Source organism: Urocampus carinirostris, chromosome 12 (genome assembly GCF_059441175.1).
Source record: "Urocampus carinirostris isolate Australia breed hairy pipefish chromosome 12, RoL_Ucar_1.0, whole genome shotgun sequence".
NCBI classification, from domain to species: Eukaryota; Metazoa; Chordata; class Actinopteri; order Syngnathiformes; family Syngnathidae; genus Urocampus; species Urocampus carinirostris.
Window position 1 is genome coordinate 34,795,774 of NC_142360.1, and position 25,532 is coordinate 34,821,305.

Genomic DNA, 25,532 nt, shown 5'->3' on the forward strand with positions numbered 1-25,532 from the left:
TACATTGAAATGATGTGCAAAACTACATTGAAAGATTGAGCCCGTCATGACATTTTGGACCCAAAGTGACTTTTTTTATTCAGTGAGGAAGGTTTCATAGTTTACAACACATATGACAAATATTGTTTCACGCAAAAATATTTTGTGGCACACGGGAAAATTGGTTCGAAGCATGCTGGAGATAGAAAGTGTTCATTAAGAATAAAATAAAAATATTTATTTAAACAAATGTTACGGAACACAAGACTGATTTTAAAAAAGGTCAAGTTTTTCTCATACATATATTTTTTACTTATCTTGACTGGTAGATGGACTTAATCCAGGACCATGTAATAGAAAAAAAGACCAATACGTTATGTAATGAGTATGTGCTCCATTAAGGTGAGAAACCCAAACCCCATAAAGAAAAGTGCGCAAACCTGAGTGTTTGACCTGCAGGAAAAATGGCCAAATCTGGCAAATGATTGACATATATGAGAGGACGGCACTACATGACCATCGCTTGTAGCGACACTGTTGATTTGCGTCCATCGAGGATTTCACTTCAGCAACAGAGATGAGGAGATACTTTGTGCACGAAAAAATTGACAAAAAAGGACAAATAGAACTATGGAAAACAGCTTAATAAACAATTGATGATGACATATGGGAGAGGACGACACTACATAAACATTGCTTATAGAGACAATGTTGACTTGGGGCCTTCAAGAATTTCACTTCCGTAACAGCGATGAACCACTTTTCACCCCAAAAAGAAAAAAAATTAACTATATAAAGGAGGGGTCGGGAACCTTTTTGACCCAAAGAGCCATAAAAGCAAAACATGTTTTAAAAAGAAATTGAGAGAGCCACATCATATATTTTCAGACAAAATTGAAAATACTGCCAAACACGCTCTCTAGACAAAAGCTAATTCTTTAGCACATTTAATTTCACTGTGTGTCATTTGATGATTTCATCAAATGTATGAAATGATAATGCCAAATCCTGTGTCCCAAATCAATGTAAATATGCCATTTACAATTTGTCTTCCACCTTCAGTTAAGAGTGTTGAGGCCATTTTTTTCCATGAAATCTGTCCTTAATAACAGCTTCAAAACAATGTGCATGCAAAGTTCTTTAGTAAAAATGTCACAAATTACTGCAAACGATAAGCATATCGTCATATTCACTTTTGATGTAGACTGCACTGAGCGAGAGAGAGAGAAGGAAGTGCCTTGCGCTGTGTGCGGGGATCCGCCCACCTGTACTGCTCACCCAATCAAAGTCGTTTGCCAGCATTTTTAATACATCAGTTTAAATGGTTTCTTATCGAACTTCTGCATTAAGTTGCTTCGGCTTTATATGGACCAAAATCGGGATGAAATCACTTGACTTTGGAACGCCACAGAGAGATGTGCAATAGTTACATTTTATTTCGGAGCCATATGTACTCATGAAAAGAGCCATATATGGCTCCTTAGCCATAGGTTACCTACCCCTGATGTAAAGCCTTAAACCAGGGGTCGGGAAATTATGGCTTGCCAGCCATAAATGACTCCTTTCATGAGTACATCTGGCTTGAAAATGAAATGGTATTCACACGTTTATTTCGTCTATTGTTAGATGGAGAGTCACATTTGGTATGTGCAAAGCCAGGTCATCGAAAACAATGAAGGGTTCGGTCTAGGGAAATTATAACTTAAAGGGTTGTAGTGAATTCATAATCCCAAACGTGAGAACCACCAGGAAAAGTATGTGTGTGTCTGTGTGTGGAGTCAAGCGGTTTGCAAGACGGTGTCCAACTGTTCACTTGTTCAGGTTTAGACACAAAGAAACATTCCTGGCGGAATACAGAGATGAGGAGGGTGGGGTATAAGTGGTGCGGGAGTTTGGGAATAGTGCGTCTAGTTAACTTTGTGTTATTGTTGCTATTCTTATAACTGTTATTATTAATATCATTACAATATTGGTGTATTTGGTAGGGAAGATGAAGGGGTAGGGAATATAAGCATTTGCTTCTTACTACCCCTTTTCGAACATATTATGTAACATTATTTTGTTGTTGAGTTGTTTTTGTTCTGTTTTTATTTTGATATTCGAATAAAGTTTTCATTCATTCATTCTAGTATATATAGGATACAATCTCAACTAGTTTACTTTCAAGGTGTCACACTAACAGCCCGTTTTGCTTGTACGTCTTTAAGGAATCTTTGTATGGAAGCTCATTAGACAATATTTGTTCCCTGTTAAGACACTTTATAGTAGTGAAAACCCACAAAAAAAACTATAAACACCTAAAAATTTCCAACAGAGCACGCAGAGCAATTTGATCGGGTGAGCGCCTAAGAACGGGCGGAGCTATAGACAAGGCACAGGCACTACTTTTCCTACTCACGAAGCGCTGTCTGCAACGAAGGTAAATACTGTACGTTGGTGTCCTCGTTTGCAGCATTTTGTGACAATTTTACAAAAGAACTTCACACCTCGTTTGGAAATCATTATTTAGGACAAAAATGCCAGGCAAATTGAGCCTCAACACAACAAACTACAGGAGGGAGACACATTTTAAGTGGTATATTTGTATTGAAATGGGACACAGGCTCTGGCTTTATTATTATTTCATAGATTTGATCAAATCATAAAACGTCACAGTGGAAAAAAAAGTGTGCGGAAGAATTAAGCTTTTTTTTCTGAAGAGTAGGTTTGGTGGGTTTGTTGTATTTGGCTTGAATGACGTCACTCTTTCTCAAAAATTATTATTTTTTGCTTTTATGGCTTGTTGGGTCAAAATGTTCCTTAAACTAGCTAATCCTAATGTAACCAATTTTTCTGTATCCAAGCTGAATATAACCGGTACATCCAATTTAATTTATGCTGTTATGCATTTTATTTTTTTAAATTCTAGGAAAAGCGATTTTTTTTTCTTTAAGAGAATAGATAGCCTTTTATTACTTCAAATTAACAATTTCTCTCTGAGTGGCCGTGAGAAAAAATAAAATAAAAATAAAAAGCAACAGTGTACGACTTGATAAACACATAGACACCTCTACCGCATGAATTAATTATTATGTAGTCGGCAGGAGAATATCTATTTTGCTATTACACGTTGGTTCCAAATTCATAATTTACACGCACATGCAAGAAAATTCCATAAAAATAAAAACAATTCATTCTGTGTAGAAATTAAAAGGAAAATACAAGGAATGGTAAAATAATCTTAAAGGCACGCTACCTTAACACTTTCACAAACATCAATGAAACAACTTAATTGAGTTGTAAATTATAATGTAACAAAAACAATCAACTCATAAATTGCAGTGACAATTTCAGAAACTGGAATAAGCAACAAAAACAAATTCAAACATCCAATATTTCTAAAAGTGCAGAAAATGATGATTTCTTTCCCTATTTTTCCCGTTCCTGCAAAAATGTACCTCTGAATCTATTATTTGATTTCAGTAATTTAAAAATAAATAGTATGACAATGCTACAAATGATGCAGTACAAGAATATTTTTTATACTTATTATTTCTTCAATGCTTTCAAATTGACCTTAGGTATAAAAAATTAATATCAATATTGCCGGACACATGTCAAATAGTTACTGTCCTTCCTGTAACAGATAAAAACTTGACAAATGTGATTTTGGATGACAAAAGAGGAATATGTTGGAAGTGCTTAACATAAATTGACTATATTCGACAAACACTCAGAAATGGCTGAAAAAGGCCATCCTTACCAAGACAAAGAGCAGAATAAATCGTCGTATTGGTGTAAAATTCCGGTGACGGGCTGAAAAACCACTTCATGTAACTTGATGAAGTTAATGATATAACCTTTTAAGTAAAGCCAATTGATGTTCGGTTTGAAGTTCTTAAACTCTTGAGTTTAAGCACCTAATTGTAGCAGAATTAACTCTTGAGTTAACTTAAGTTAAACAGGTTTTACTGAGTTAAAGAAAATTAACTTTTGACTTAAAGAAGTTTTGATTCTTGAGTTAAAGCGGCCTTATCTGTAGACTTAAAGAAAATTGAACTCGAGTTAAATCGGTTTTAACATTTAGTTAAAGCCAATGAACTATTGAGTAAAAGCAGCTTTAAATTTTAAATTGAACTGTCGGCTTATAGCAAATTCAACTCTTGAGTTCAAGCAGTAGTTGATTTTGAGTTTAAGCCAAATTGAGTGTTGAAGGATTTTATACATTTGACTTTAAAGGATTTTATACGATTGAATACAAGTTACATTTATTGAGTGCAAGGAAGATTTTCACCGAGTAGGCTTAAGTTCAATGAGCAGGGAAAGTTCAGGGCACCCTGGTCTAGTAGGAAATATTGTTTACAAGGATGGCAGGAACGGGACGTGAGGCTGATAAGATAATCAGCACATCCATACGCGGAGGGGCCCTGATGACTGAGGACGGCAGGCAATGTTTTGAGAAACGCTCTGCTGTTTTGAGTTTTCCAGACATTGAGGCGAGGTGGTGGAGCCCACGTGGGGCTTTCCTGGCACCCCCATGGGAGGAGCCGGGACACCATCTTGGGGAAAGACGTGGGCCGAGAGAAGAAAGGCTGGGGGACTTCAGAGGAGGCTTGACAGAGACTCGAGCGACACTAATTCGGCCATATTCGATTGAGTTCACTTAGTTAAATTGCTAATGAAATTAAATGTGCCCCCGTGTGAAAATGTCAGCTTTTCTTGTTCATCTTTTCCATCAAGAAACGAGCGTGCATTGTTGGGTGAATGTAGGTTGTGTTTGGTTAATGGAGTCAGATAACTAATTCGAACAATTTGGTAAATGATACATTTTAATATTTAATTTCCCAACAGTGTTGAGTAAGAGAAGTTTTAATCTTGAGTACAAGCCAATTAACTATTGAGTTGGAGCAGGCTTGACTTTTGAGATAAAGCAGCCATGAATTTTGATTCTAACTGTAGATTTAAAGCAGGTTTAACTCTTAAGTTCAAGCAGTTTTATCATTTGCTTAAAATACTACTGAACTCTTGAATTGAGAGTTTCGACTGCATTAAAGCAAATTAACTCTTAAAGGAAGCTTTGACTCAAGATAAAGCGGAGTTGACTTGAGTTGAATCAGGTTTGACTCGAGTTAAAGAAGGTACCGTATTTTCCGCACTATAAGGCGCACCTAAAAGTCTTAATTTTTTTCAAAAACTGACCATGCGCCTTATAACACAGTCTCGCAACTTACGCAACAGCCACCGACTCGATTTTCCCCCGAACGTGGAGTGGTCCGCGGTGTATGCTGGGATTTATATACCGGCGTTTCATTGGCTAACCAATGTGTCAATCATCATTTGAATCGATCGCTATTGGCTGAAGTTATTCGGAGCCTCGGATTGGCTAGAGCGCCAAAACAAACCCTGCAATTGGCCGAAAAAGATGTATCAATCATCCGTTGAATCGATCGCAATTGGCTGAAGTTATTCAGAGCCTCAGATTGGCTAGAGGGCCAAAACAAACCCTGCAATTGGCCGAAAAAGATGTGTCAATCATCCGTTAAATCGATCGCTATTGGCTGAAGTTATTCGGAGCCTCGGATTGGCTAGATGGCCAAAACAAACCCTGCAATTGAGTTTTGCAATGGCGTAGCAAGCTTGCTAAAGTACACCATAAAGAAACATGTTTCATTAGTCTGTATTTGAAAACATTTTACTCTCCTGGATTTACTACACTCACGGTTGTAAGAAGACCATGATTGCGTATCATTATTGAACGTGAGAACTTAGGTGAGCTATGCGGCTTTATATTTTCCCGGTATCTTGTTTTAGAACGATCTTGATGTTGCTGTGATGAGTTGAGTGAATTAAACTCAATTCCAAGTGTTTATTGTCATATATACAGTAAAGTTGTGAGCGAAAAAGAAAATAGAAACTAAGAAATGTTTGGCATTTCTTGAATCCCAAGACTTTAACCTTCCGAATGATATTTGAAACGATGCATTTGAGTGACATCGTACGGACACCGCATCCGCACGTGTCTACGACACGTATTTGCTTCTTTGCAAGCTTTGGGAATGTTAAGGGGGTAATCAATTGGACTGAATCATCTGACTGTTTTGTCGACGTTCCCATTGTAGCGCCTTATAATCCGGTGCGCCTTATCTATGGAAGATATAGGACCAAAAACTATTTTTTGGGGGTGCGCCCTATAACCCGGTGCGCCCTATAGTGCGGAAAATACGGTAGTTACATCGGATTAAACTTTGACAGCTCTAGTTTAAATGAGTTTTTATCTCCAAATGTTGCCAGAAATGTGCTTTGTGTGTCACGAAAAAGGCTAAAACAATAACCTTAACACACAGGAAGCTCTCATGCTCGGAACGTTCTTCCAAAAAGTGCTACCTGGAGTCATTTTAACAGTGCTACCTATTTGTAAAAAGCTTTCCATTGCAGTCGAGACCCCATTAAAAACTCAATTTTTGAGCCAATAAAAGCATCGATACTTTTAGAGTACAGTTTGGAGTACTTAGGAAATTTACAATTTTTAAAAATGTTTTTACAGCCAAATTTCAATCAGCTTATTATAATAGACTCTCACAAACAATCTAATAGCTCGAAAGCAGTGTTTCCCAATTCTTTTTGAGAAAAGGCATGATATTTTTTAATTAAAATAAAATCCCCTGGCACACAGTCAGTCAAAAAGATTTATAATTAATTCCTGGTACGAATTTCATGTTCTTTTTAAAGCTTAAATTATTATGTTGCCTAAATTGACACTTTTTGTGAACACTGTAGCTCAGGAGCTAACACAGGTTAATCATTGGATAAAAAATTTGCTGTCATTTGGGACTTTACTAAATATTGAGCCTGTTTTACCAAGTTTTATTAGAAAAAAAACCCAAAACAGTACTTAAAACAAGCAAAAACTATTTGGCAGTGAAAATAAAATGTATTTTACTAGGTTCTAACGTTTTTTTTTGCTCTTTTTTTAGAGAAATAAGAAAATAATTAAAATCAGCAAAATTATGTGCAAGAATTTAACTTTATTTGATTCATTTGATTATTTCTTTGTCATGCGATCTTAGGAACATAATCAGACAAAATAATTGATTGAATATACTGTTCTGACTAATGGGCATATAATTAGTGTGTAAAAAGAAAAAGTAATATGCTGCCACCTATTGATATGGACGAATGTTACGGATAGCCGGCTGATCAATGATCAGAGGCAAATATACTGAAGAATGGTGCACTTTTTTGCAAAGATAACATTTTAAATTTCAGGTGTGCTTGAAAAACACGGCTCTAGAGTATTCATGAACTGACCACCCCGGAAATACGATGTACAGTGGAACCTCGGTTCTCGACCATAATCCGTTCCAGGACCCTGTTCGAAAACCGATTTGTTCGATCACAGAAATCATTTTTCCCATTAAAAATAATGTAAATCGTTTTAATCCGTTCCAACCCCCTGAATGTTTACCTTAAATGTTTAACGTAAACATAAAGCTAACCCAGGCTAATCGTACGTTCGCGTTATCGTAATCTTCCGTACGAAAGATTACGCTAACATGAACGTGTAAAAATAAAAAAAATCAGGGCGTTTACAAGTCATTTAGCACCCGGATCTCCACAACAAGTGGTGAGCGGTTTTGGAAAGGGGGCTCCGTTCCAACACCCTCAATGTTGGGCTCCGTTCCAACACCCTCAATGTTTCATGTAAACTTAAAGCTAACCCAGGCTAATGGTACGTTCGCGTTATCGTAATCTTATGAATAGGATTTCTTACCTTTGTGGTGGTCAGCAGAAGGCGCTCGCACAACTCCTTCATATTTGACTATTATTTCTTTCTTAAATGCTATAGTTATACGCACTACTTTTCTTTTTTCACCTGTAGCAACTTTGCTGCTTGCACTGACTTTCTTCGGAGGCATAATTAGGGGCTAAAACACTTCGTACACCTATATTAAAAGCGAAAGCAAAACGAAGCACATCCGCACGCGATAACAGTCGGTCAATAAAGGGCGATCTACACCCGTACGCCGCTCAGCATCACACATTACTGGCGTTCGAACTCCGATTTTTTGACCGAACAGCGAAGCAAGAATTTCTCAAAATTTTTGGTCGGACTCCGATTTGTTCGAACTGAGAGGCGTTCGAAAACCAAGGTTCCACTGTATAATAGTTGTGAACTCCTATCTGTTGACTACTACTTCAAATCAAATACTTGTTGAGGATTTTTGTTCGAAAAATTTGCGTCTCGCAAGTGAAGATTGAAAAGACTCTCAGGTTCAATCCAAATGACCACCCAAGGGACAATCATTTGCAAGCGCCATCTCTTTCCCGCTCTCTCGTTAAAAGGCACATAAGATATGGGAAGCACAAGTTATTTGTTTTTTTTTAAAACAAACATTCCAAGTCTAAACAATTTTCTTCTCGAATGGATGGCGCTGTGTGAGCATTTCATCTATTAACATGAATAAAATGTGTACCTCTCTTATCGGCCATGTTTTTTTTAGGTGGGGTGGAATAGATGGTATTTGCTACTAGCTTAAGAATGGTCGCTGTTACGGAGTGGAATTTTGCTACCTCAATCTTTAGGAGGACTTATTGCCTGCTTACGGTGACGAGAAAAGCCACAAATTTAGGCCTCAAAGAAACGAAAATAAATAAAATTAAATGTTAAATGGACGACACTTAAATAGCGCTTTAACCAGTCACTGAGGACCTCCAAAGCGCTTTACAATGCACTTATACTCTCCTCAGCTGGCAACACTGCATAGGAATACCACATGGGTTTACTTCTGACCTGTGTTTATGTAAGAAAAATCCATAAACATTGTTTAGAAAATCAAATATAGAATCTTGACATTTGCTAAGCTAAGAAATAAATTGAAGTCTTAAATAAAAACATGTACGCGCAATATTATATACTACAAGTATCATGTATCAATCAACAATAATTTTGAATTTCATGTTAAAATGCTTGGATTCAAACTTAATTAGGGAACATTTTCAGGGAATAAAATGTAAGATTTTCGTGCTACAAACACAAGCGGGCGGTGTGCACCTAAGAGGACGGCATCGAGGACCTCATTTGGCTGTGTGAAGAAAAAAACTAAATGTTTGTCGCAGTTCCACCTTAAGGAGAGTGCAAATATCCGGAAAAGCTGCGACGAGATCTGTTGCCCAGCTAGAAGTCAGCAAACTCTTTAGCGCACTTCTCCGTCTGTGAGACGCGAATGTCCTCCTCTTCGTAGTCGTCAAAGTTGCTGGTGTCTCCTGGTCCTCTACATTTTGGTAAGAAGGGGGCCTCCACCTAAAACAGAGCGCAGATTAGCAGAATGGGATTGCTGTATTCAGCATATTTTTTTTCTGATACAGCCACTAGCTGCATTAGCACCTAACTTCACTTTAGCAGTTAACATCTTCAACTAAGCTCATAGCTATAAATTGGCTTTACTATAGCGCAGGTGTCAGGAACCTGTGGTTCGCGAACCAAATATGGGCCATTTCAGGAAGACCTATGGCTCAGAGATATACCGTATTTTCCGAACTATAGGGCGCACCCCCAAAAAATAGTTTTTGGTCCTATATCTTCCACACATAAGGCGCACTGGATTATAAGGCGCTACAATGAGAACGTCGAAAAAACAGTCAGATAGTTCAATCAAACTTATTACCCCCTTAACATTCCGAAAGCTTGCAAAGAAGCAAATACGTGTCGTAGACACGTGCGGATGCGGTGTCCGTGCGATGTCACTCAAATGCATCGTTCCAAATATCATTCGGAAGGTTAAAGTCTTGGGATTCAAGAAATGCCAACCATTCCTTAGTTTCTTTTTCGCTCGCAACTTTACTGTGCATATGACAATAAACACTTGGAATTGAGTTTAATTTAAAAAAAGACCCATCACAGAAACATCGATATCACTCTGAAACAAGATACTGGGAAAATATATAGCCGGAGTAGCTCACCGAAGTCGTTGCGTTCAATAATAATGTGCAGCCATGGTCCTCTTATATCCGTGAGTGTAGTAAATCCAGGAGAGTAAAATGTTTACAAATACAGAATGCATGTTTTCTTTATGCCGTAGACAACCAAACTTGCTATTCACATTCATCTTTTTCGGCCAATTGCAGGCTGTTTTGCCCCTTTAGCCTATGCAAGCCTGTAAATGATAAAAAGGATCCGCCCACTTTACCTACGAATAACTTTAGCTAATAGTGATCGGGAGGGACTCGGAGTAGAGCCACTGCTCCTCCGCGTTGATAGGAGCCAGTTGAGGTGGCTCGGGCATCTAATAAGGATGCCTCCTGGACGCCTCCCTCGGGAGGTGTTCCGGGCATGTCCCACCGGCAGGAGGCCCCGGGGGCGGCCCAGGACACATTGGAGAGACTATGTCTCTCGGCTAGCTTGGGAACGCCTCGGGGTCCCGTCGGATGAGCTGGAGTAAGTGGCTGGGGATAGGGACGTCTGGGCTTCCCTTTTAACGCTGCTGCCCCCGCGACCCGACCTCGGATAAGCGGAAGACAATGGATGGATGGATGGATAATAGTGATCGATTCAAATGATGATTGACACATTGGCTGGGAAATGAAACGCCGGCATATGTATCCCAGCATACACCGCGGACCACATCGCCTACGAGGAGAAATCTAGTCGGCGGCTGCTTTCCTTTGTTGCGAGACCTTGCGACTTAATATTGATCCATATATAAGGCTTACTGTATTATAAGGCGCATGGTCAGTTTTTGAAAAAAAAAAAAGGCTTTTAGGTGCACCTTATAGTGCGGAAAATACGGTAATTATACTTTGCGACATTTTTATAAAATAACTCTGCTTGCACCTCGTTTTGACACTAATATTTAAAAAAATAAAAAGGCCGAAATGACCCCCAACAATCTTAAGTAATTGCAGGACGGAGACCAAGTTTAAAGTGGTACATTTATTGATATGGGACACAGGTTTGGCATGATTCCTTTTTCATAAATTTGATAAAATAATCTAACATCACACAATCAAAAAAAATGCGCTAACAATTTAGATTTTGTCTGGAGAGAGGGTTTGTGGTTTTGCTGAAGACCCTACTCAGGATAAGCAGTGCAGATAATGGATGGATGGATGGATAATGCTATTATGGCTCTTTTGGTCAAAAAGATTCCCGAACCCTGCTATAACGGCTAGTCATCAATGCACCCGCTAGCCACATTCGTAACTAGTATCTCTTTAGCAGTTAAAATGACCAACTAAGCTCCTATACATGACCGGCTTCATTATAGCAGCTGGAGTCGTTGATATGCCCACAAGCCGATTTGCAACTAGCGTCACTTTAGAGAAGGGGTATCAAACTCTTTTTAGTTCAGAGACCAAATTAGAGAAAAAAAGCAATCTTGCAGGGACCGGACTCATAAATTACTGGCATAAAAAACCTGCCAGAGTTGGAGGGCTGGGGATCTTTCAGGAGATCAAGGTTAAATTATGATTTAGGGGTTTAAGATTGCGGCACGGAAGTTGAGTGGTTAGCGTGTCCGCAACACAGTTCTGGGGTCATGGGTTCAAATCCAGTTACGAGCCTTTTTTGCATGTTCTTCCCATGCTTGCTTGGTTTCCTCCAGGCAATGCGGTTCTATTTACCATTCCAAAAACATGCGTGTCAGGTTAATTGGCCGGTCCAAATTGTCCCTAGGTGTGAATGAGCAAGTGAGTTGTATGTCTGCGACTGGCTGGAAGCCAGTTTAGGGTGTCCTATGCAACAAGCGACACAAACATTAGCATCGAGCCCCACTTAGTAGTAGATCAAGCCCTCCTTAACTCTGCTGATTTGCCGGCAAAATATTATTATTGATATTTATATTAACATAAATGTACAAATATCTAAAAATAAAAGCCCTTTAGTTGCTCATCATCAAGTAAAATGTCTTTGTGACCACTTGTATTTGTAACTTAAATTTGTAATATATGTCTGAGTAGACAAACTTTGGAAATAGCTGCGTCAGTTTACAAAAAAAATTAACTAAGAAGGTTACCCTCCTGTTCATAGATTATTTACATTAAATCGATTATTTTATTTTCTTCTCAATAAAAAGTGCTAAAATCAGAAGAATTCAATTGGTGCTTCAGGGTTTCCCCTCAGAAAACTAGATCAGGATTATGTTTAATGATGGTAGAAAATAGGAATGTAATGCGATCGTTGGAAAATATATGGAAGTTGTCAAATTTATGATACAGTTTATCTTGGTTATGTATGAGATGAGTGAAAAAAGTCTGAAAAGTGCAAATTAGCCAAAATAATTTTAAAGGTCTATATCCCAGTCATGACTTTGTTTTGAAAAGATATTTGGGTTATATTGCTTTGACAAAGCACGGCGGCACAGTGGGTAGCGCGTGTGCGGCACAGTTCTGAGGTCATGAGATCAAACCTTCCTGTGTGGAGTTTGCATATTCTCCCCGTGCTTGCATGGGATTCCTCCGGGCACTCCGGTTCCCTCCCACATTCCAAAAACATGCATGTCATGTTAATTGGCTGGTCCAAATTGTCTCTATGTGTGAATGAGCGAGTGAGTTGTCTGTGTCAGTGTGCCCTGTGACCGGTTGCCTGCCCAATGCCCCAAGATAGCTGGGATGGGCTCCAGCACCCCCGCGACCCTACTGAGGATAAGCGGTGCAGATAATGGATGGGTGGATGGATACTTTGACTAATAAGTACAATAGGGAAGAAAATGATTTTCTTTTCTCACCTTCCTCTCATAGATTGCAATCCAGTCTGTTGTGGAGAACCATTTATGGTTCTTGATGTCATTGACGCCATTTTTAAGATTTCCAAATCTCTTGGTCAAGTCCACCTGCAGCAGATTTCTCAGGAGATCCTTCAGATCGGAGCTGAAGTGTGACGGGAATCGGACCTACAAACAAAAAGTCTCAGAATTGTCAAGCAGACGTGGTTCTTTTTTAGTGGCTGAAATGCGAATCGATTCTCCCACCTTGCCCGAAACGATCTTCTCGTAGATCTGAATGGGCTGATCGGCGAAAAAAGGAGGATAACCCGCCGCCATCTCATAGATGAGGACTCCCAGTGCCCACCAGTCCACTGCTTTGTTGTAGCCCTGAGACGGTGAAAAAAATTCCGGATTTTTCGGGCCATAAGGCGCACCTCATTTTAAGGCGCAACTCAAAATATTTGTTTATGAGATTTTTTTCGGATATAAGCCACACCAGACAATAATGAGCATAAAATTAAAACTACATTAAGAGCAAGGGTTGCATTAAAAAAATGTCATACAACATAAAAATATTATGGAATCTAGTTTCATTACTAAATTACCTTGATGAATTTATAAAAAGTTACTGTATGTTGAAGCATTTCATTGCAATTATGCTTTCCTAATTTTATCAACTCATTTTCGTTCTATACGTTGCACCAGATTGTATGGTGAGCTTTGAAATTTTCTGCAAATTTGTGGTTTCTCGGTGGGCCTTATAGTCTTATATACAAAGACAGTGCAACCCCGCCTTACGACATTTTGTGAATTAAATGTTTTTTTCAGTTCTTTCAGTTCTTTTTGGTATTTTCCACATTGAAAAATGCAAACTCTATTGGGTTAAGATCCAGTAATTGACTTAGTCCAAGACCTTCCACTTTTTCCCCGTGATTGGGTTCGTTTTTGAGTTGGCAGTAATTCCTCTATACTTATTATTTTAAAAGGACAGTGTGTATAGTTTGACCACTGAGTGTTGCTTTTTTAATTTTGTCCAACCAAAAACGAGTTCCAAATAGCATATGATTACAAACTACTAGTCTCAAAGTGGCCAAACCGTACCATTACGCCCCCCAGTCGTTTGCGAGGTTTTTGGGCACCCATAGCACCAAGAAGGGCAACAATTATGTCAGCTCCCTCAAGGTGATGTGTCAAATAAATTCAAATTTCTCAACCTACAAGTTTGTTTACACTTACAGTATATATGACAGTTCATGTACTTTGCTCATAATATAAATCAAGATTTTTTTTCGACCACAAGGTAACAATACAAATAATACAAACTGCCCCTTTATTTTAATTTAATATATGATTATTTAGGATTTCACCTTTTATTGTTTTAATCTTTGGCTGCTTCTGCTAAAGTGAACCAGCTCAGGGTGTATTTCTAAACTTCAGATTTTTATTTGTTATTAATTTAGAAGAAAATGGACCGGTAATTACCTTGCTGAGGATAATCTCGGGAGCCAAGTATTCAGGCGTGCCGCATAACGTCCAGGTTCTGCCTTTGACTCTTTTGGCAAAGCCAAAGTCTGTGACCTGCAGACCAAAGAAGAAAAAAAATGGAAGATTCTCTTAAATTTTAAATTATTGGATTTGTGTCCTACCTGAATGTAGCCGTGTTGATCAATGAGCAGGTTTTCGGGCTTCAGGTCTCTGTAGATGAGGTCTAAGGAGTGCAGGTACTCGAATGTGAGCACGATCTGAGCAGCGTAAAATCGGGCGTGGTGTTCGCTGAATTGAAGAATGGAAAAATCTGGGTGAATTTTGTTCAATGGCATCAACAGTTAGTTAGTTCATTTGGCATAAATCATTGTCGGGCTTGAATTATATTTAAATAAATTAATTTAAATATGCAAAAAATACAAAATAAATGGTTAGATAGGACCTACCTGAACCTTCCAATGCGTCTGAGATGTGAGAACATCTCCCCACCCGGCACATATTCCATGACCATGTAGAGGTTTGAGTTGTCCTATTGAATGAAGACAGACATTTTTATTGCTTTAGGGTTTTTTATTAGTGGCATTGAAGTAAAAAAGCAGGTGGAGGTCAGCACCCACCTTGAAAGAATACTCCAATCGGACCAGGAAAGGGAAGCAGACGGCCTGCAGGATTCGTTTTTCATTCAGCGTGTGTTCGATCTGTTTCAATTTAACCACCTGGCCAAAGAATCAATACAAAAGTTAAGAGTATGTTTTTGTAATCCTCTTCCAAGGTCAAATTGAAGGTTTTCCAAAAATACTATGAAGTATTTAAGGCAAAAAACTTTGAAATACTTTACTATAGAGGTCTCCCGAGCAGATATTTTTTATTGGTCGTGTTATTTAAAATTTATTACAGCTGACGTTTGCATTTTTTCCCTGCAGGACTTTGATCAGTGCCCCCTACGCCCCCAATAAAAAACATCAACCAACTAAAATAATATAGGTACCGAGTTTCAATTTGCTCTCTTTCGCAGCCTCCAAGGTTTCTGTGGGTACCTGTAGCAGCAAGACGGCAGACAATAATTTCAGCTCCTCTAGGTGAGCCTTATTTCATGTTAAATAAATACAAATTACTCCACCTACTAGTACTACAGAAAAATGCAGGTTTATGTGATAGTTATTTTATTTTAGTAATTATTTGAATAAATATTGTTTTTTCTTAAATTAAGGTAGCTTTTTTTACTACAACTAAATAATAAACAACGTCAATTTAGAAAAAAAGGCAAACGCTAAGCTGTCATTTTAGATGTGTAAGGCAAAAAAAAGTTTTAAAATATTCAAAGAAATGCATTCTGATTCATATTGCGTTAGCATAATTTTTATTAAACCACCTGATTGACTGTTTTGCCATGTGCAAAGGATGTTCCGGGCTCCTGTCATAACCAATCATAACTCAGCTGGAGAAAACGGACGACCTACTTTTTGTTTGTCCAAGACTTTCATGGCGTAGAACTGATTGCTCCCTTTGTGCTTGACCAGCAGCACTCGGCCGAAAGAGCCCGTTCCCAGAGTCTTAAACCTATCAAAGTCGTCCAGGCCCGTCGTGCTCTGAGACCAAATTTAGACAAAATAAACTCAAGGGTGTGTTTTATATTGTATAATTTGTTTGTATGAAATTTGCACTACAGAAAGTTGGCATGCACTAACTCTCAAACCGACTTCAAAAACATCTCACCTGTGGTGGACACTCCCATTTTCTCAGAAAATCTTCTTTGGCTTTAGCTAAAAACTCTTTCACTGAAAAAGGCCGCCCAAAATACACAGACAATGTCAGTTCATATCAGATAACATTTAAATTAAAGAAAGTTTAGAGGACAGGCACATTTCAGGAAGTGAGTAAGAAGGACTACTTGACAAAACAGAGAGATAAATACAGTAGACCCCCAAGATAGAGCAGCCCCGTGTTACGTTTATACGTTGCGGTCTCTTTACGCCATTTCTCTCACTATACCACATCAACAACCAATGCAGGTTCGCTGTGTTGGTCTGTATGACAAGTGACGTTTCTTTTATACATGTCTGCAATTGGTTGACGTTAAATAAAATGCTGCTATGCTAATGGTTTGCGTCATAGCACCATGAAAATACTGATATTCTATTGGTTGAACCCCCTTCCACAATGGCTTTCTCTTTCATTATTCTGTATTATTACTGTATTATTTTGCACTCTTTTTGTTTGCTAAGAGCTTGCAGTGAAGCTAAATGGGGAAGCAAAAATATGATAACCGTGAAAATGAAGCTTGCAATTATGAAGAAATAAAAGACACACAAATGGCTACCCTCGCTGGGTTGCATGGCCGTAATCATTTCATGATCAGGGACTAGTATCAAAAGTAAGGAGGAAATTAAAGCATGTGGAAGGTGTAAAATCAGTTTTGATTTGAATCCGCTATCTCTCCCCCCCTCTGCATCCACCCGCTACTCCACTGTATCAGCGCCCCTTTGAAAAGTGCTATTTAAATTACAGTATCTCCGAGCCCGTTGGTCTAAAAGAGAAAATTCAAACGGTTCCTGAAAGAAGGGAAGACGGTTTGTATAAAACCCTTGATTTCAACGAAATTATTTTAGGTAGTACTTCTCCAAAACACCCACAAGGTAGCAGCAACTTCCCACAATGGATAATCTCTTAGGTAATGGTAGTGGAGGATTGAATGGAGGAACACTTTTGACTGGAGAAAATCGATCTCAACCGGAGTAGGTAAAGCATTTTTTTGTTATCTGTAACCGATTTGTTTTTTAAAGAATCCTTTCAACATTAATTTATTAGTTTTGATTGTCGAAGGGGCAACGAATTGGTGGGTCACGTATCTTTTATTTTTCTATTCTATATTTTTAATATATGGACACTGAGCGAACAGGACTCAAAAACGTTTTTTTTTTTTAAATATATATACTGTTCATATTTCCAGTTTATGTTATAAAAAAAACTCCAAAATGTCCCTTTGTAATCTCCACCTCAGAATTAATTCATGCCAATCTTGGAGGTCTATTGTAAATCAAACCACACGTCAGCTCAACCGGAAGCTTTGGTAGGTTAACCTGGTCTACATCTCAAAATAATTAGCAAGCCAGGAAAAAAGACAAAATGCAGAGCGCAACACACAGCAGGCATTTGGAAAAATGTTTTTAAAGGTCAGACATGAGACATCCTCAGTCACAATAACTCAGAAGTGCCAATCGAGAGTGGAAAGACAGCTTGTCTGTCACTGAGGACGTCTCAAAGAAAAGACAGCATACCAAAAGTCTCTACATGACGGCCAAGACGTTTTCAGGAACATTGAGCCACATGGATGGAAGTGATGGAGAAGAAAGAAAGAGAGAAACATTTATCAAGAAGGATTTAGCTATCAAGTCATTCTGATTAGCACAATGGCAGACAAGAGTACAGAGACACCAACAAGAAAACAAAGTTAAAGATTATTGCTTTATTGATTTGATAACATAACAACGGGGACCACGACATGCAGGCAATAATCCGATTGAAAAGGGACTATTGCCAGTATTACGATTTTGTGAAATCCTTTAAACGTGCACAAATAATCCGACTGTAAATATTCCTGTTGCAATTGTTGAGTTAGTCCTTTCATTGTCTCCTGACCCGTGCAAGTACAGTAATCCCCTTGTTTTACATTCCCCCCCAAAAAACATTGACAGGCAAAATCTGTGAAGGCGAAACCTTTATTTTTTCACTATTAATGTACAATTAAGTACTCTATTAAACACTAAAACCAACAACAAACCCTTTTTACAGGCTCAAACATTTGTTTAACAGATAAAAGTACAGAAAAACATTTATTATTATTGTTGTCATTATTATTATTTGACAGTACACTAGTTATTTCTAAAATCATAATAATAAGCGGGGACACTGTTTACCCAATCAGAATGTAAAACACAGTGCACGGTGCAAATCAGTTAAGTAACAAAACCGTGAAAAGTAAACCGCGTTATAGCAAGGAATTACAGTAAACGAATTTGGGGAGGCAGTAGATAGATAGATAGAGCGCTCGTCTTGGGATCAAGAGATCGCAGTTCGAATCCCGGCTCCTCCGTGTTACATGTCGAAGTGTCCTTGGGTAAGACACTGAACCCCTAATGCCCCCAATAAGCAGGTTTGCTATATAAATGCAGATCATTTCATTTCATTTGGGTCATTCAATTGCTTGTTTCCCTCATCCGGGATATTTTGATGCCCTAAAGCACTGTTGATAATGATGCACACAGACTCCGACTTATTCGCTAAAAAAGCCTCATGTGTATAGGTTGATTTTTCTCTGACATTTTTGGTTTATCTTCTGCCGCCATGGCCTTAACGCCACAATTGTATCCATCCATTTATATCACAAGTCCATGCTTCTGGCAAGCCATGTACAAGTACAACTATAAATAGACAGGATGCAGCAATGGAGAACCTTTTTGGAGGAAACAAGCACGGTACTTTGATGATTTTGGTGAATGACATGAATTAAATCAATTTTAGTTATTTCACCTCAAAAGTTCAATTCAGAAACGACGTGTATTAGCGTCAACAGAATACGCGCGAATGCTATATGTAGAGGGTTATTCTTTTTTTCTTACTCGGACTGCTCCTGAAATCTGACTTCTGATGCTGGGATTTCTTGCATGTAAATGTAGTCAGTGTTCAACTATTTTTGTTTTTTAATTATCTTGAATTCCATAGTATATTGGAAAAAAAAACACCACAAAAAAGAAAAATGGCATATTTGCAAGGCACACGCATATTTTCGGAAAAAAGTATTCATTAAAAGAATGTTTGTTAAACATGAGGAATGTTCTATGAATTGAAGCAAATGGAGACTGAGACCCATGTTGAAGAAATTACGTACAGTCAGACACAAATTTTTAATTTAAGGTGCCGTGATAAAATTCCATGCCTGTCTGCTATTGGTCGACGTCATATTCAATCCTGGTCTGCTTTTGGTTCCCGTCATTGAATTATGAAAATGCCAATTTGCGACTGGCTGAACTACATCCCACATGATCAAGAGATACAAAAAAATGCACAGTTGCAATCATTCAACAATCAGGACAGTTATTAAAGGGACAGTGTCTGATTTAAGCAATAGATGTCACTGTATTGTGTAATGCAACCAAAGAAGAGTGCTAATGGGCACAAGGACAAATACAAACTACGGAGATGATTACAAAAGTTAAGAACACTTGAACCAGATCAAAAACTTAAAGCGACATTGTGTAATATTTGACCACTGAATGTCATTGTGGGGCAGCACGGCAGAACAGTGGTTAGCACATGTGCGGCACAGTTCTGAGGTCATGGGTTCAAATTCAGCTACCAGCCTTCCTGTGTGAAATTTGCATGTTCTACCCGTGCTTGCGTGGGTTACCTCCGGGCACTCCGGTTTTCTCCCACATTCCAAATACATGCATGGCAGGTCAATCGGCCAGTCCAAATTGTCCCTAGATGTGAAGCGAGTGAGTTTTCTGTCTCTGTGTGCCCCGCTACTGGCTGGCAACCGGTTCAGGGTGTCCCCTGACAACTGCCCGAAGATAGCTGGGATGGGCTCCGGCACCCCCGCGACCCTACTGAGGATAAGCGGTGCAGATAATGGATGGATGGATGTGATTGTATCGTGTAGTATAGCCGAAAATTACTGCTAATATGCACAAGGAAGAATAAACTACGGCGACTTAAAGTGACAAAATCACACAAATATTCTTCTATTTTTTTTCCCCCTTTCCCTCGGTTTTTTGTTTTTTGGGGGTACTCGTAGGAGCAAGATGGTCGACAATCATGTCAACACCTGCTCTGTAAGCCTCGTGTTGTGTCAAAATTTCTCAAATTACATCCATTTTATAAAATGTACGTTTATATAATAGTTATTGTTTTGAGCTGATTATTTAAAATAACATTGATTTTTAAATAAATGACATTTTCTTTAACAACTGGGGGGCAGTGAATAAAACACACCGTCCCTTTGAGAAAAAGAAGGCAATTAAAGCAAACAATATTCTAAGGGCATGTCAACCCTTGAAAGTGAAAGTTTTAAGATCAGTTTTCATTTGAATCCAGTGTCTAGACCTCCCTGCATCCACTTTGTACACCACTTGACCAGCGAACTCATGTCACACCAAAAGTAAATGCAATTTCATTTTTCCTTTTCATGTAATTTTCTATTGTCATTTAAACAGATGCAAGTATATTACACATGAGTAGTAATTACTATATATTATCATGGGGGGGTTAGAACACACTAGCATAGGTTTGTATCCCCCCAAAATATGGCAATATCACTTCACAATGTGCTAATGTCTTATCCCAGGGATTAACTGTATATTAAATTATTGGTGATGATGTTTTGCAAGTGGATTTATCTGTAAACGTTTCCTAGATTGGACTTACTTATCGCGTCCCAGACAAGGGTGAAGTCGGAGATGTGCATCCCCCCACTTTCTGGCCTTCTCTGCTCGTGGCTACTTTTACGACATCGGTAAAACAAGCGGCTTGCGAACGACTGATCCTTTGCCTGGGCCATTCTCAGATTATTTTATTTTCTATGCGTACTAGCACAAGGAACTTTTCAGATGGCGGACTAGATGAGAAATGGCGGCTTCCTGTAAAAAGTCTGCAACACTTGGCTAACCACACTAAGTCGAGCTTCCTGTTCAAGTACACTCCACTTTAGTTTCAACAAGCATCTCTGTACTTTTTTGTCCTCTTCATTGAGTTTTCTATGCACTTTTTGATACCTTTTTGTCCAAGTCATACTAAAAAGTAAATGTCTAATTTCTGTAAATGTTCTCAGATAAAGGCAGACCTCTTATCTAACCAACACTGTAAAGTGTTAACATTTCTGTGTTTGGGAGAGTTTAAATTGATAGTAGTAGGTAGGGCTGCACGACTAACCGAAATTTGATTGATATTGAGATGTGACATGGAGCGATTGTGTAATCATAAGACACAGTTTTTTTTTCAAGGATTTATGGTTTGTTACTTGAGTAACACTCTTTAGGCTACTACAATTGTCACATTTTGGGTTTTAACGGTGCTATACAATAGCGTAGACACGCTGGTGTGCGGCTTGCAGCCTTTTTTTGTCCACTCACTCGTTATTTGGCTTGTTTGGTTCACTGGTTACCGTAATTCTTTACTATAAGCCGCTACTTTTGTCACAAGCTTCCATCCCTGCGGCTTATGCAATGATGCGGTTCATTTATGCATTTTTTGTAATGGCCGCCAGGGGCGCCCAGGCAGTAAAGGTTAGCGTGGGAAAGGTGGAATATGTGTCAAGTAAGACGCAAGTTTGATGTAACTTGGGGCTTTGTGCATGAATAAAACTAGCATGAACAGACCCTCATAATGGAAAAGTATTCAATCGAAAGCGGAGGGCTAACTACCATATTGCAAATAATTTTACGAGTCGGAACGGAAATAATGTGGCGAGACAAACGGGTTACAAGAAGCAACGTCCAACAAATCCGAATTTCTGTTCATCTGTCTGCATCATTGTGTGTTTTGGAGTAAATATTTTACACGGTTGGATTTTACAGATTGTCCTTGATGTAACCAAGCCATGTTGCTGATATTCAAAGACTTAGAAGACGGCCAGGGGACATATTGGTGATTACAGCAGCTTTATAATTTTTGGATATCTTGTTTCAGACTGATAGTGATATTAAGTAGGTGCAGTTTATGAACAAGTGCGCTCTACTGTGTAGAATTTACGGTAATTAATATGTTTTTGTCTCACCGCCCCGCTCCTGTGAGTAAAGATCGGGTGGGCAGGGATGATGTGGCCTTATGCTCGCAATCCCAATGCCCGTATCTTTCAATCTGTAGTGAACTTTCACCCAATTTAAACTTTTAATTTTTTTATACTAAGCAATTCTAATGTCAGAATCCCTGAAAAACTAACGACATAACAAAATGTAAAGTACAAATATTTTCTTTTCCGTGCAACAGCTAATGCAGTATAAAATATAAGAATAAAGTATTAGCTTTTTTACTAATAACAAACTTAAAGAGAAAAAAAGGATTCCTGGAAAACAAAACTAAGAAAAAAAAGTGAATTAAAATATTTGCAGATCTACAAAACATAAATTGTAAAATACAAAACAAGTTTAGCTTTTTAAACACTGAACAGATTTATATTAAAAAACAAAACAGAATCCTTTGAAAAAAGGCAAAACATAACTTAAAAATATCAACTTCGCAGTGCTATAAATAAACTATACAATACAAAAGAAAAATTCGATTTTAACCAATTTAGATACAGAATCTAAGTATAATACGCAAAAAGCCCTTAGTAGCAGATGGCTGACAATGATCTCATGTAATGTAAAATAAAGGCAAATTTCTCGAGCAATATCCTAGTTTTGTGTATATTCAGTTCATTTTTTTGTGGCATCCATGGCTCAATAGTTTGTAAAGGTAGATTTTGGTTAATTCATTGTGTTGTAATTTTCAGTAAAGGAAAATCATTTATAGAAGTTTTACCTTGGTTTTTCTTTGCTCTAACAAGGAAACATACTAAAAATGATCGGTCATTGGACCAAATTTTGTACAATATTATTAAAAAAAAAAAAATTCTCGTGAGATAAGGAAAATAATACAAAAAATTGAAATGGAACAAGGTCTCATGGCACAAACCTTACCTTCAAATAAGAGCGGTCATAAAACAAGGCAAATGCACAGATACCATATTGGTAAATCCTAAGCATCCTAAGTAAATCATGATTAAAACCTATGTACTTATTTTCTAACTTTCAAGGACATGCCCTGAACTGAATCATAAATTCGTTAAAATACCATTGTGAAAGTGTGTGAGATTTACTCATACTTCTAGTGCAGGCCATTTGTGACATTTTTAATTGTGGTGACTTTTCCAAGAGTGTTTGAGTTAGAGGTTTTTCCAGTGACAAAAATGTTTATGACCTGTTGGGATTTGTGTTATATCAGAATACGCGGAATATTTTGGTGCCATCATTTCTGATAGGGATGCAATTTAGGTTGTATTGGTTGTAATTAAAGTCAATTAGGATGCTTCTATTACAGAAAACCCCTATAAAAAATCCATTGTATCTTTTGGAAATATTTTGCGCAAGAAAATACAATGGCTTTGTACTGAACCAAAAAGGAAATGTTTAACATTATCAAAACCTCTTTGATTAAGAGTGTGTCCTTGAGACGAATATTTAGTGACAACTCCTTCACTGTTGACCTCAAAGTTCATGTAAACATACATGTACGGAGCGAGGGACTTGTTTACATAACACAATAGTCATATCAACATACAAAAGAGCCAAACGGGAATGACTGCTGTCTTTTGTAAAAAGCCTGGCAAAAGTTGACCCAAATGAGTACATACGTTCATTTAGAGAAGGAAATAGATACAAAAACAGATGGTTGCAAATGTTAACAAATTAGTTCAAGAGAGTTAGGTCACTTCTGAAGAATCAGTATTCACCCAAAAGTGTTTTTTCCTTTTAATATTTGAAAGTTACGACTGTGTCTACTCTTTGAAGGCACCCGGAATGCAAACAGGTGCTTTTTGAGAATAAATATCTCCACCAAAATAGCCGTTTTAAAGAAAAGGCATCGTCACTGGTTCAAAGTTGAGGTTTAGTCTTATCAACTTCTATAGCTGTGTTTGTATGGGCTTAATCCACACGATCAGATGTCACTTTTGAAACATTATAAAGCATGCAATGAAAGTTCCTGTGCTTATTATTAAAATAGTATTGTGTAACGTCCAAGCTACTTCATTTTTGAACTTTTTTTTATTATAATAAACCTCATTCATGTCGAGCGACTCAGGATCTCACAACAAAATTAGCAATATATATGATATAACGAAACACATGTACAATATAACATGTTAAACTACATAAATAAAGACGTTTGAAAAAAAATATGGTGTAAGATTATTTTGTATTTTGTAAGGGAAAATACGGACAGTTTGTAAGGGCACGGAGTCGTGGAGGTTGACAGGTATGCTATTCTATTACAAAAATTGCAAATGAAAAGCTACGTGACCCCTAACATGGGGTTCATGACATTGAACTTTGCAAAAAAAAAAATGCAAATGATGACACAATAAAAGCCAAGGAACTTTTATAAAACTCCTTGATCAATGACAATAACGACAATTTAAATTCTATTGATATCAGGAGGGGGTAAAATATCTTTGGAATGCAATGCAGGCACTGTATATCACTAAAACAAGACGTGACAAGTAATCAGGCAGGTTTTTGTATCAGTAAAAGCATGGATACACTCGATTATCTATTGTCTTAAGGTGTTTTTCATTGCAAAAAAAATATTTGGAGTCTGGGGCTGCGCTGAGATGATAAGAGCATCATCATCGTCATCATCATCATCGAACATCTTGACACAAACTGTGCAGTCAAGCAGAAAAAAAGAAAACAAAAGAAAACAAATACTTAAACAAGCGAAATGGAAAATATTCTTACCGCTTTCTTGCTCGTTTCCTTTCTTAGCGGTTGCTGCGTTCCCCATTGCTAACAACGACGACAGTGGCGATGTGGCTAGCAAGCTAGCTAGCTAGCACCTCCTCCTCCTCCGTTAGCTCAGCCGACAGATTTTAACCAGCTCGGTAACGCGCGACATCAAATATTCCTTATTGTCAACTGGCGTCTAAAATAAAATAATCAAATTTTATTCTTTATTTTTCGCGTTCAGGAATAAAAACATCATCCAGACTTTTCACCCTTGATGTCGTTCGCGAAGCGTTCAAGTCATGTGGGATTAAACATCGTCGACCTACTTGAGGAGGTGAAATGGTGCCTTCAATGGTTGTGGGAAACGGCAGGTACTTTTAGTCTAGCCTAATTGTGAATACAGTAGATTGAGTAGTTTGACCATTAAAAAAACGCGATTGACTTCATTTTGTAAGTTCTAAATCGTCACTGTCACATACCCGTCAAGCTCCACGACTCCATACCCTTACAAAATGTTGTATTTTCCCTTACAAAATCAAAATAATCTTACACCATATTGTTTTTTCCAAACGTGTTTATTTATGTAGTTTAACATGTTATATTGTACATGTGTTTAGTTATATCTTATATATTGTTAAATAACATTTTGTTGTGAGATACTGAGTTGCTCGAAATGAATGAGGTTTATGATAAGAAAAGTTCAAAAATTTAGTAGCTTGGACGTTGACTGTAGAAGGCAAAATAAATGCAAATATAATGAAGCAGAATAATATATTTTCTTATTCAAATTATGAATTCATTTTCTGCGTTAAAATATTGTCGGTAATATACTGATTAAAGGGATAGCCACAAACCTGTCTTTTTTCATTTTCTCCTTTTATACTTCCTTTTTTTCTTAACTTCTTTA

The 25,532-nt window shown here is 37.8% G+C and overlaps 1 protein-coding gene across 3 annotated transcripts; it reads right to left on the reverse strand.

Moving 5' to 3' along the window:
* Nucleotides 1-47: 47 nt before the first annotated feature.
* Nucleotides 48-24,961, reverse strand: prkacba (protein kinase, cAMP-dependent, catalytic, beta a). 3 transcript variants are annotated; one of them, XM_088348817.1, is made up of 11 exons: nucleotides 24,895-24,961; nucleotides 24,638-24,821; nucleotides 15,861-15,922; nucleotides 15,605-15,733; nucleotides 14,762-14,860; nucleotides 14,591-14,673; nucleotides 14,306-14,432; nucleotides 14,142-14,237; nucleotides 12,924-13,046; nucleotides 12,681-12,845; nucleotides 48-9,259 (listed from the first exon to the last, which is right to left on the reverse strand). In XM_088348817.1, exons 2-11 carry the CDS (start codon nucleotides 24,681-24,683, stop codon nucleotides 9,134-9,136), a joined length of 1,056 nt encoding a protein of 351 aa, XP_088204943.1. In that variant the 5' UTR covers nucleotides 24,684-24,821; nucleotides 24,895-24,961; the 3' UTR covers nucleotides 48-9,133. The 3 variants fall into 3 exon arrangements, with proteins under 3 accessions (XP_088204943.1, XP_088204942.1, XP_088204944.1); XM_088348816.1 differs by having other exon boundaries at nucleotides 24,638-24,921; XM_088348818.1 differs by lacking the exons at nucleotides 24,638-24,821; nucleotides 24,895-24,961 and adding an exon at nucleotides 20,568-21,596.
* Nucleotides 24,962-25,532: the final 571 nt, after the last annotated feature.

Excerpts from the sequence above, each read along its gene's own strand:
- prkacba (XM_088348818.1), bottom strand. The coding sequence starts at position 20,700 with ATGGCCCAGGCAAAGGATCAGTCGTTCGCAAGCCGCTTGTTTTACCGA. Across the intron at positions 15,923-20,567 it reads CCTTGTCTGGGACGCGATAA|TGAAAGAGTTTTTAGCTAAA; the intron begins GTAAGTCCAATC and ends GGCCTTTTTCAG. Across the intron at positions 14,861-15,604 it reads AAGTCTTGGACAAACAAAAA|GTGGTTAAATTGAAACAGAT; the intron begins GTAGGTCGTCCG and ends TTCTTTGGCCAG.